At 37.1% G+C, this 13,390-nt stretch overlaps 1 protein-coding gene across 1 annotated transcript; it reads right to left on the reverse strand.

The window, feature by feature from the left end:
* Positions 1–264: 264 nt before the first annotated feature.
* kazald2 (Kazal-type serine peptidase inhibitor domain 2) lies at positions 265–7,302 on the reverse strand. The gene is made up of 4 exons (XM_077247397.1): positions 4,340–7,302; positions 2,813–2,973; positions 2,476–2,623; positions 265–578 (listed from the first exon to the last, which is right to left on the reverse strand). The coding sequence occupies exons 1-4, from the start codon at positions 4,818–4,820 to the stop codon at positions 457–459; spliced, it is 912 nt and encodes a 303-aa protein (XP_077103512.1). The 5' UTR covers positions 4,821–7,302; the 3' UTR covers positions 265–456.
* Positions 7,303–13,390: the final 6,088 nt, after the last annotated feature.

Raw genomic sequence — 13,390 nt, forward strand, 5'->3', positions numbered from 1 at the left:
GTGTAAAACGCCTCTTAATACCAGAGCTTTCAAACAACTTAACCTGGATGCTTTTTTTCCTCTGCTGAGCGTCTTTGAGAAGCCAGAAGTGAGGAGAGACAATGCTGATGTTTTATTCAAAAGCAGGGAATGGTTTCGGGGTAAATGCACGCCACGGCAGCATCGATGCACTTTTGCATAATGGCTGTAAAGGTTTGCCCTAAACAAACCACTTTCCAAATATTGTAGATTTTCTGACATTATGAACAATACATGACTCGATGAGTAAATCAACTATTTAATTAAGTTCTATTTTTTAAAGTACAAAGCACAAGAGTGAATAGAAATTATTTAGATTTATATACAACGCCCACGTATAAAAGGCAAAAAACAATATTTTAAGAGTACACATTTTACGGTGAGCTTACAATAAGAAACATCTGTGATTAATTGCTATGTTTTTATAATATCTATATGCTACAAATACATATATCCACTAGGCTGGCCTTCGTAATCTTCATCATCGACATTCTCCTCTTCGCCCGATATTCTATAAGCTCCTTTTTCTTTTCGCCGGAACTCTTTGTTCAGCTGAGAACCTGGAAAACATAAAGGGAAAGCAATTTGATTAATTGTATAAATTATTTATGATGCATCATAAATATGTATTTTTTTAATATAATATAATTCATATAATATACAATAATAATAAGACATTCTTAGTAATTAACAGAGAGAAAATGCAATGAACAGCCAGCATTCTAAGAGGATCTATTAATTAATGCACTAAATAAAAAGCAGCACGTCTACATTTTATAATTTTTAGAAAGCTCAGCGTTTTCTCAATATGCCCATAGCGTCCTGTAAAACACGCATGCTATATTTAAACCTTCTCTTTCTATTTTTCCCTAAACCTATAGGAAAAGGTCTGTCCTGTGTCCAGAGTATCCACCTATCCCAGAGTCCATTTCAGTCGGGACGTTCCGGGAAACGAGGGGTGGGGGGCAGGCACTGGTGGTGCAGATAAGGGGCCGTCTAAAGGAACAGACCCCCCAGAGAAAGAGATAACAGCCAGACAGTCACAGCAACGACCGGCCACATAATACACAAGCCCTTCCACCCCTTCTCCCTTTCCCTTCCAAATCTCCCCCCATCTAGGGCCCTCTCGACCTCATGTCATCACCAGCCTTTACGTTGCTGCTGCAGAAAGCTCTTGGCTCGTGTACAGTTATCTTCAGCCCTGACTGATTCTCGGAAAGGCCAAGTTCACCTTTAGCGATGAGGAGATGATAAGCTTTGATATAGCCAATGTGAATCGATCAGCTCCCACTGTTGGTGCGTTCACATGTCCACGCCACAGACCGCAGAGAGAGCAGGAATAACCCAACTGACCTCTCTCTGCAGTGTGGACGGATATTTTTCAATGTTAAAACAAGAAAAATGTTCAAATTAAAGGGAAATGAATGTTTGTGGTTTGCATTAGGTTACTGCACTGAAAAAATTTAGATTTTTGAATTTTCATTTGAAAAATTATTTTTTGTTGGTTTTCCAGGACAAATACCTTAACATTCTTAAATCATGATAGCCTACATTTACTTAAGAAGCAAAATGACACAAGATAACAACTCTCGTTTTCTTAAACAATTATAAAAATTTAGTGGCTTTATTACACTTAAAAAATAAAAAGATAAATGTCTGCCAGTGAGGTGAGAAAAATAAACGTGTCTTCACTTTTTGTCTAGTTTTAGTCTCTAAGTTTTGATATTTTTCAGAAAGTAATTTTGTTTCTAAAGTAAATGCATCTCGATTTAATAATGTTTAGATACTTTTACTGGAAAACAAGACGAAAACACTGAGGAAGAAAATATTTTTTTGCCGTGTAAAAGTACTTTTCATTGTAATTAGATGAGGATATCAACTTTCATGACTGCACAAGATAAATACAAGTCAACTAACATGAAACTGGTTAATCATGAGAAAGTTATATATATAATAGATAAAAATCTGAAAGATTATATATAATCTTTTGGATTTTTCTTCTGAGAAAAATACCCCAGAAATCTCATATACAGAGTTTCAGAAGAGACTTCGACGGGGTCTCAAACTGTGCTCAGATTTGCTAAGATACCAAAATCTGAAATCAAAGTCAGAGATCTCAAATATTAACTATATTTGTCATCATATTCTTCTAAAATCAAACTATCTGAGCTTGGCGGACTCATTTGTGTCTATTTTTATTTCTCCCTATAGGAATTGTAGGAGAAACATTATTGATATTTAAATGGAACCAAGTCTCCTGAGCTATGAACAAGTAACTTCTGAAAAATAACATATTCCTCCAGGTATAAGTGTGTGTGTACAACACTTAAACAGTGGTGTTGTGTCTGTGAGTGTGTGGAAGCAGCCCCAACAATCATGTTTTTTCAGCTTGTTCACCTCTGACCTTGTTTTCTAAAGGCCGTGTCTGTTTCTCTGAATGAGTGTTCTCAGACATACCTCCATGTGTAACCTGTAATCTGGCGGAGGCAGACACCTCTCCGAAGGCGTTCCTGGCGGTGCATGTGTACACACCTGCGTCGGTCGGGCCGACTCTTTGAATCTGGAGCCAGCCGGTCAACTCAAACCTCCGCGGACCTCCACGGGCCTGTCATTACAGAAACACACCACTGCACATTTAACAAAACCAGAACTGAGAATGCAAACCTGGTGTGAGAATTTAATTGTGTTTGTCTGTTAAAGCTTCAATTATATACACAATGCAATGAAAAATACTAAGGAATATGACTATCATTGTAAGCAGACCTTTTTATTGTTCACTTGTATGTGCACGTACCTGTACAGCCGTGCTTGAATCATCAGCGGGAAAAGAAATAACGTCCCCCTCTTTACTCCACTGGACGGAAGCCATTGGAAACGACGACACCTCACAAGAAAAGATGACATCACTTCCTTTGGCTGTGACGATGTCACGGGGAGCGTAAGTGATAACTGGTTCTGTAAAGTTTGCAGAAGATGAAAACTTTCAACTTTAGAGGAACTAATTACATTTACATTTATTCATTTAGCAAAGGCTTTTATTTAAAGCAACTTACAATTGAGGAATACAAGCGATTCATCATAAACATAAGAAGTGCTAGTAGTACAACATTTCAGCCATTGCTCAAAATAGTACAAGCTTGAATTGGAAGGGAGGAATAATTAGAGCTTTAATTAGTAAAATAAAACATAATAATCATATTTTAAGTTAAAAAGTATCCCAAAGCAAATCTCTGCTAGTGGATGGTTCTTTCACACCAGCTTCTGTATTTGCGGTGGCCATTTGTGCTGTGTTTGGTTTGCTCAGTTAATTATTTTAAGGTGTGAGATTGGACACTTACGAGCTGCTTATCCTAAACATGACGGTAAGGTAAATACAAACCTAATGGCTGAATTTTTATTCCCACAGTTGAACAAATGGGTTTTCATTTGTCCTTTTCCATGACAAAACTTTTAAATGAGGGGATTATGTTGGCACTCAGACTCTGTCCATGACAATGGTTCCTCCTGGGAGGACATTTACATCTATATATATACATTTACATTAGCAGATGTATTCATACCAAAATGATGCCGCGTTTACTTTAGGTGAGGTAGCAGAGCAAACAAGTCAAGTATTTAGACAAAAAAAAAAAAATCAAATGTCAAAAAGAAAAGTATTTGCAGGCCTTTAGAAGGGTAATTCTCTGTCAAGAAATGTCCAGGCCACATTTTACGGCAAAAGCCTGTTTTAGGACTATTCATTTTTTTTGCATTGTGACTTTATTTTTATGACAATGTAGTACCCCCCACCCAATTCTCCTTACAATAATGCAAAAAAATCACATTCTTATTGTTGTCATGTGAATATATAATCTAATATATAATGATCCGGTTTCACAGACAGAGTTTAGATTAAGCTAGGATTAGGCTTTATTTTATTTAGAACATTTAAGTAGTAAAAAAACATTACTGGTGTGCATCTTGAGACAAAACAATGGCACTGATATATTTTAAGATTGCTTTCAGTTAAAACAGATCAAACATGCATTTTAATCTGGACTTAATCTGTTTATGTAATCTTAATATGTAATTATTTAATTTTAATAATTGAATGTTTAAGATATTTAAAATATATGAATTGTAAAATGTTTCTACATCATGGTTGTATTTGTTGTCCTGCTATATTTTAAATGGAATAAAATAAAAACATGTTGTATTTACCATAATAAAGTTAAATGCACTGTAGAAAGTTGCAGTAATGAAAACCCCCATTGAGAATAATGGGAATTACAATATATAATATATATATAAAGAATTAATCAGTTTGTTCAGAGATACTCACTTGTCTTGCAGGGTCCGTGGTGCACCATTGTCAACGTCTGACCTTTGCCTTGTTTGTGTTGGGCTGCCCGAAACTGACATATATTCTTAAATGTCTTTCCATCAGAAGCGCAGAGTGCTTCCTGCTTACTGCACACGCAGACGGCTCTGGGCTCACCTGTGGGGTTTCTGCGGGGAGCTCTGCAGCGCAAACCTTCAGCACAGCGCCCGTAGAAAGTAGACCCGGACCGGGACTCCGGGTCACACAGTTGCCCCTCATCGTTCCCACACTCCCAGCAACACCCGCACTGGTCCCGAACCAGCCCCGCTGGACAACCCTGCAGCTGCCTAACATCTGGGCACCTCTCAGGGTGGCACTTTTTAGGGCATCCCTCACCTGGTCGAAGGCTCTTCTGCCAGTCAAAACGACCAATATTCTCCAGGTGAAATGCCTCAGATACTGAAACTAGCATCAGTACTTGTATAACTAGTGAATAAACCATTGTTAATAAGGTTAAACTGGCTAAAGTCAATACAATTATGAAAAGGTCCTTGTCTCAGATAGCAGAAGTAGCTTTTATGTCAGTGGAGAAGGCTAAAAAATGCACTCTTGAGGGACATGCGTGGTCCTCACCACTCACTAGGCCTGAAAATCCCAAAATACTGTGCTTTCAGGTTTTAGTCTCTGTGCAGTCCTTAAGGTATCCTGATAAACTGACCTGTGTTCCTGTGTGCACAAAAGTGCAACAGGCTGAATGAGCAAGAAGGTGGGGAAGAAACAGAGCTCTAACTTTAGTGACCCCCTCTTAAACTGCAGGGTGCCTCCCTCCATTTGCCAAACAAAAGTGTAAAAAAAGGTGTGAGCTTGGAGACACAACATCCAATCAAAATGCTCAACTTTGAGTTGGGGTGGGGGTGAAACCATGGGTTGGAAATCATCGGTTTTAACCAAACTTGAGGAGTCAGCAAGAATAGGTCATAAATTAACCTGCGGTCTCAGGTAGTATCTGATTTTTTGCACACCACAAACTTTGTTTTTCCACATAATACGCTTGTCTCCCGTCAGGTGCTGAGACTTTAATGTTTTTTAAGTAATGCTTTAAATAAGTTGAAAACCTGGAGCTCACTGGCACAATCAGTGTGTTTTAATATATCTATAGAAAACTACTCATTAGTGTTCCCAATCATCTACAAATTGTTTTTTTTTTTGTCAATTACATGAGCTGTAAATTGATCCCCCTTTGGCCCTGTTTACTGGTATTGAGGTGCGTTTTGACTGGTTGAATGAAATTGCATGTCGATAAAGCACAGAGAGATATGAAAACAAAAGAAAGAACGTATGTGAAGCATGAAAAAACATGATGTTGCAAGCAAAATTCGGAGTTATTTTAGTTATGTGCATGTGATAACAGAACTTCAGATTCACGTGACCTCTGTCACATTGTTGATATCATTTCAATCGGACAGTCATTTAAGGCAGCGCATAACCAGCGGTGCCGGGGGTAAAGCATTGCAAGTATTGCAAGATTCTTAATTAGATTACCTTTTCCAAGTAACTAGTAAAGTAACGGATTACAAAATAGCTACAAAATAGCTGAGTTACTTTTTCAAATAAGAAATGCAAGTTACTTTGTTTCCCATGTATTGACTGATAGCTCTCCTGTCCCCATTTTGAGAGAAAGTAAAATTGTTAAAGTAAGTGTTGAGCCTTTTCTATTTTTCTGCAATCCAGAATGTCAGCACACTGAAATATTTGTTTGAGCTGCGCCCTCTACTGTACAGATGTGAATTTGCCCTTGCTTTTGCATTTTCAGTTTTGGTCTGAAATGGTCTTTCAATTTGCCAAAAATATAACCTTTTTTTCCCAGCTCAGGTGAGAAAAATGTAATGTAACGCATTACTTTCCATAAAAAGTAACTAAGTAATGCAATTAGTCACTTTTGTAGGGAGTACCGCAATATTGTAACACATTTCTCCAACACTGGTAACTGGCTAAGTTTAAACCTTGTGCAGTGGTTGATTGACAGGCAAGAGCTGTTCAAATTCATTCGACCACATGAGCATTTAAACTACAAAAGCAATATTACATGTTTTGACCATGTCCATGTTCATGCTCATAAATTTAATATTGAATTTGACGAGTGTAGTTTTCTCATTATTTCCTATCAGGAAGATTTGCCAGATTTTAAACGCATCTGATTGTCCAAAAATCTGTGTAAGATTAATAATTTGTATCCTATTACTGTCAATGTTCAACACTACAAATATGGTCTCAAAGCTAATAGGTATTTAGCACTATATCCAAAGTTTGAATGTTCTCTAAGCATTCGAAAAAAGTAGTAACATTTAACAAATGTTAGACGAACATCCAAATAAAGCATTGCTAACGTTCTGAGAACATTATTAAAGACCAGATAGCTTAGAATGAACATTTTATTAATGTTCCTGCAAATTCTGAGAACATTCCCTGTTGGGAAACTCATTTTGATTTTAAGGGGCTAAAAAAACATTCAGTAGTTGGTCCAGATTTGTTGTTGGAGCTCTGCATGAAAAACAAAACAGACGTCCACTACAAATGAGCTTATCTGTGCTGTGAAAGAAAGTGAGAAGATATTTCGCCTCCCTCTCTCTTTCACTAATGTCCTTAGTTTATCTGCTGCTCTCACCTCGCCACGTTAAGCCAAAACAAACAATTAGGCGGCCATTAAGGGCCCATTGTTAATTGTAAATAATCCATCATTAATATTGATTAGCTGTGGCGAGCAGATCTCATTCACTTCTTACCTCCTAATGAGTGAGTCGTAGTGGGCTAATTGCTTCAGGCTATTTCCATTCAACACAGAGGAGGCTGCAGCGAGCTCTGGAGTGTGCCTTGAGTTTTACTGTTAACTAACACAGATTGAACGTCCATGATAAGATCAGACCCCACTCCAATTAACTTTCTCTGAAAACCTTTCCCAGGGTTACAATGTGCTTTTCCGATCTGACCAAAAAGCAGCATAAAAGTAGGTCATACTGTATGACTCACATAACTCAAGTCTTATGAATATACATTGTTTGTGTGTGTGTGTGTGTGTGTGTGTGTGTGTGTGTGTGTGTGTGTGTGTGTGTGTGTGTGTGTGTGTGTGTGTGTGTGTGTGTGTGTGTGTGTGTGTGTGTGTGTGTGTGTGTGTGTTTGATTTCAGATTGTCATTGTTTGATTATTCCTTTTTGGTTTTAAAAGGAAAATACATGCTCTCACAGTATTTGAATACTTTGTTAGAAAGTGTTTCTCAGTCTCAGTCTTAAATGGTTGCTTGAAGGCAAACCAGCTGTCTGCAATTGTGTAAACTCTTTTTGAGACAAAGATATATGTCTCATTGTCTTCCCATTCAGTGGAACATGATGTCTGTTTGATGGCTTAAGTTTGAAATATGTTGTCAATGTCAAAAATAAATGCACTTTTAAAAAAAAAATGTGAAAAGCGTAGTGCAGTAAACTGTAAAACAGTTTGCACAACAAACAGTGTGTTTATAATTAAGACAATATATGAACATAATATTGTATAAAATAAAATAAAACAGTTTACAAATTTACAAATGGCCACTTCCACTCTTATGTGAAAAATAAGGTTGCATGCATGTATAAAATTTTTTAGCTCTATATAACAGACTTTTTGCATTGTTTTTCACAAGTGTAATGTTCAGACATTTCTCTATTTTTTTGTCATTCCCATTATCCTCAATATTGATTCTCATTACTGTAATATTGTTTTTTTCTTCTGTAAAGCTACTATTTTAATGCATTTATTTATTTAAATCAACTTAATAAAATGATAGCTAGAACAGATTTTTTTTTACTGTATATACTGTAATGTGACTGAGATGTGCTGCATTACAGTAATGCAAATTTATTAAAAAAAAAATTTGAGTAAATATACAAAATATAAAATAAAGCAAAATTAAATGTCTTGTTTTCTTCAGTTTTGGACAGAAATATGATAATTGTTGGCCCATGTTTGTGACTGAAGAAACTTTTTGGAGGATGCACTGCAAAATTATTTTATCATAGCTAAATTGATTAATTATGATAAAAACAGGATGTATCAACAATGCAGAATGATCAGATTGGCTCACCCAAAGAAATGCAAATCAAATATATTTTTTAGAAAACCTTTCATCGACATTAGTGACCCATAAAAAGAAAGCAAAACACAGCCAAATATATGATATCCAAATCATTCTTATTCATGTCAATTTCTGTTGTCTGTTTTGGAGTGTAATGGGTACTTTGCTCCTGTGATTTATTTTCATGTGGACAGGCATGTCAGATTCATGAAGATCAATTGCTTTATCCTGTCTGTCTGTCTCTCTCATGTCTCTCTCTCTCTCACTCACGCACGCACACACAAACACGCTGTCTCACAGTCTTCATGGAGCCTCCACAAATTTAATTCCTTTATAACAATGATGTCACTAAGCGGAGGTCACATATGGAGCAAATGCTTGTAAATCCAAATGACTGTATAGTGTATTAAACAGGGCAAGCAATGGAATTACAGGACGTGAAGCAGGGGAGAGATTCACCTCACCTCTGGGATTAGATATATTGGTTTGTGATAACACAGAAGCCATGAATCACTGCAGTGTGTCACAGGAGGAAGCTTTTATCATGGCTTTTAAATGATGATCAATAGGATCTTTATTTTACTGATTTGCATGCTGTCATTCGATAACTTCCTCTTAAAAACTGTGAAATCACCTCATGCAAGAAGCAATCAGGGAGTGTTTAAAATTGCATATTAAATAATTGCATTTTTTTATAGATAGATAGATGGATGGATGGATGGATGGATGGATGGATGGATGGATGGATGGATGGATGGATGGATGGATGGATGGATGGATGGATGGATGGATGGATGGATGGATGGATGGATGGATGGATGGATGGATGGATGGATGGATGGATGGATAGATAGATAGATAGATAGATAGATAGATAGATAGATAGATAGATAGATAGATAGATAGATAGATAGATAGATAGATAGATGGCGCTCATTCAACACATTCATAACACTCTTTTGTTTTGTTCTTCCATATACAAATGCAATTCCATGAGAAAGCAATATAAACCCCATTCAGCACGTCACCTGCTGTGAAATCACTGTGTGATGTTTTATCGGGCTGTGTACGCATGCTGTGTTAAAGGTATTGAGTTTAGCGTAATGGATTTTAGAAAACATTTGAATTGTATCTTAATTCACTTGCGTTATGGAGCCTGTTAGCAGAGGAAACAAGAATATTAAACTAAACATGTCAAATTCATCAGTACAATAGTTTTTTCCAGCTCATCTTTGTAAAATAAATACCAATCTACATTTATTGCGCTCTCATTGTCCATTATTTCCCATATTATGAAACACCTTATAACCTGTCAAGTCTTTTATCTCACCAGGCAGGTACTTAACTCCAGCGTTATTAACATGATCCAACTGCCTTAGACTCACCACAGGATGCTTTTCCTGCAAAGTGAACTGCTTGATTTCTTTTTCAATTGTTTTAAAGTGCCTTTATTGTCCTTCGACAGACATTAGCCTCCCAGCATTAGCCACGACTTGAGAACTTGGCACACTAGGACATTGGATTGGTCAATCAGAGCAGATAATGTTGGTCAGGGTGGTCGATTTGGTCTCTTTGCAATCTTACAGTTGACATGAATTGCTGAGACGGACCATTTAAGCAGCATAATTCCATCATTTTAATAGTTTTAATGCTCAACAGGTACACAGATCTGGGCAGCCTGTGCTGTGTTTCCCAAAAGTCACACCCTGTGCCAAGCTGGACTTGAATAATTGAAGTGGTTTTGTGTATACTCATTCATCTGAAGTGCTCTCTCATAAGTCTTTCTCCTGAGACGGATTTGAGCGGGAAAAGGCGGAACTGTTCCTGCATTAATGAGAAGCTCTTTGCTGCATCACGACTCTCTAAAGATAGGCTATACAATCCAACATTACACTGTTTTTAAAGCAGCGCACGCATGTGTGTGTTTGTGTGTGTGTGTGTGTACACTTCTCAGAATACACATATTTGGATATTACATTTCAGGCAAATCTGTGGAGAAGATCTATCTTGTCTTCAGTTATATAAATATTAAACTTTCACATGAAATACCACTGTTATACCATATATACTCTACTAATTTAAAAGTTAGTTTATATAATACGTGTGTGTGTGTGTGTGTGTGTGTGTGTGTGTGTGTGTGTGTGTGTGTGTGTGTGTGTGTGTGTGTGTGTGTGTGTGTGTGTGTGTGTGTGTGTGTGTGTGTGTGTGTGTGTGTGTGTGTGTGACTTTTATGTTAAACTTTTATGTTAAACTTTTGTTAAATGTGATAAATCACGATTAATCGCTTTGAGAGCACTTATATATTTATATATTTACCTAAATTACACCTATTGTTTGGTTGTGGCATCATTTACGTTACAAGTAATCTTACCATTAATAACCATTTTTAAGCTATTGTACTTGTTTACCGAGTTTTATTGAACATTCTAAGATGATATAGTGAGATGAAGTGTGAAGAAAAAAAATAACTTGTGAACGCTATATTTTATTGAGCAGCATTTTTAATCAACCTGATATTTTGACAAAATATGTAAAAATAGCTTTTTTTGTAATATTTAATTGTGTGTAAAATAAAATAATAATAATAAAACAATAGTTATGAAATTAGCCAAAGTCTTTGATTTTATTACACAAAATGTTAGTAAACACAACATCATAAAACTTGTAATTTGAGATGGTGGCGGAAATGACATGGTGGTGGAAATGAGGGGGAAAAAATTCTATTGGACATTGTTGGCAGACAATTTTAATAATCTAGTGTTTTAGTACACTTTAATATGTATATATATATATATAATCCTACTAAAGGCAAAACGGACATCCGGCAAACACAGAACAGAGGACATACAGACGCAGCTCAACGACAGAACTTCTACGGTTACACAAACTTTGCTTTCGCCCCCTCTAAATCAGGCCCCTTTACCAGCATCTGCCATCTGTTCCAGGAGAATCTGTTTCACTCCCCGAGCCAAGCAAGGCCGTTATTGGTCCTAATGGCGCTATCAGCTAAGCCGCTAAACCCAATTACTGCTTAAAAAGGGAGGCCACCCCAGCTAATCATGGCCGCCTAACTTGATTTGGCTGTGATGAAGAGATGGGATAAAGATCAGTTAATGCAGGGAGAATGATCTCACAAATACAAAAAACTCAATTCATTTCTCTGGGAGGCCAATCTGTCCGATTCAGCGCTAATGGAGTGGAGTTTCATTAGACTCGAGGCGTGCTGCTCGCTCTTATCAGCCTGATGACAAATAATATCAAATAAGGTTGATCTTCATTAGCGACATGTGTCTCAAAAAGCTTCGTTTTTTGAGAGGGATTGATGCAGAATGTCTTAATATACTGATCTGGACATCATTGTGATGGCCTAACATGGAAGCAAGTGAATATAAATGATAACACACTAAACAGCTCACTATTATTCATACTAAGGCTTTACAAACTGGATTTGGGATTTGAACAAACCCTATGTTTTATGTTTTAGCATGTTTGATCAACAATTGTGCTACAGACATGAATAAATACCTCAAATCATGTAGCTTGCTCAAAAGAGGTTTTTGCGGTGACTTTTCAAAGTGATCTGATTTAAAATCGAAGGACAGAACTAGAAATGATTGAGACTTGGGCCTCTATAACCACCTTCCTAGCAACTGTGTGTGTGTGTTTATCAGAGGACACAAATTTGTTGAATTACATGGGCATTACACTGCATTACAAAGTAAATGTGGTTTATGAGTCCTCGTAATTGACTGATGAATGGCTCAACAACATACTAAACAATGTTTTATTCAAAACTGCAGAAAGTTTTATGTGATGGGTATAGGGTTACCATGCAGTTTGTACAGTGTAAAAACTATTAAATATCCTCTGTGTGTGTGTGTGTGTGTGCGTGCGTGCGTGCGTAAAATATTCTCAAAGATGGCAATATCATCAATCCTTTTTCTTTTGGGGAAAATCTAAACATGCAGAAATATTTATGTAATGGTTAGGGTTAGGGAGTAGAATACAGTTTGAACAGTATTAAAATAATTATGTCTATGAAAAGTCCCCATAAAACAAGAGTCCTTGTTTTGCGTTATAGTGAACTTCTTCAAACTCGTTTCTTTTGCTGTGCGCTTTTAGGCCTTAAAGTCAAGTTCTCTTAACACACTCTCAACCACACCATCTGTTAATAGGTCTGGTTTGACAGTGTGTGTGTGTGTGTGTGTGTGTGTGTGTGTGTGTGTGTGCATGCGTGTTCACCTGAGGGTACAAATTCATTTATTCCATCACTCTCATCTGCAACCCTGCAGTAAGAGTGAGTTGTGCATGCGGCCGCGGGCTGAAGGGCAGGTCTGGACCAACAGAGCCGGGCCAGGCCTTACAGACGGACATTAGGCCAAACTGGAGTTAAAATCCTATTAGTTTCAGCTGGGAATCAGATTATCATCGTCGAGAATCACTCGTCTGGCAACTAGGGTCTAATTTACGCCAATCAACAGCAATTATTGAGGGGAAGGGGAGCATCTATTAGGGAAGCTCATCCACTTAGGCTAATGAATGGGGCAGATTCAATCTCTTACTGAAGAGACATAGCCTATTTGGGAACTGCAGCTGGGGGCGAATGCACTGCATTCAAGGGGCACCACTGTTATCTGACTTTGTGTGTGTTTGTGAGGAGAGAGACATTCATTCGTACTGAGTTTTATTATAAATGGCAGCCGTATAGATCAGATGTTTAAGATTTGTTGTATTGTGTTGTGGGCCTATTATATTTGCAGTAATGGATCAAAATATGACAAACTGGGTTATTTGCTTTGTTAATATACTGTCAAACTGATCATGAGAGAGATTTAGCTACCCTGCTAAACTGTGACTTATTTCCATGAAGGAACAAAGTAGAAATATTTGAGAATTTATTGTTTTACTAATGGATTTAATGTTTTAATGTATTGAATTATAATGGTGGGCAAACAAAAAGTCACTGA

The sequence above is a fragment of the Siphateles boraxobius genome, unplaced genomic scaffold (genome assembly GCF_051911475.1).
Source record: "Siphateles boraxobius isolate OS27281-9 unplaced genomic scaffold, OSU_SipBor_1 3, whole genome shotgun sequence".
NCBI classification, from domain to species: Eukaryota; Metazoa; Chordata; class Actinopteri; order Cypriniformes; family Leuciscidae; genus Siphateles; species Siphateles boraxobius.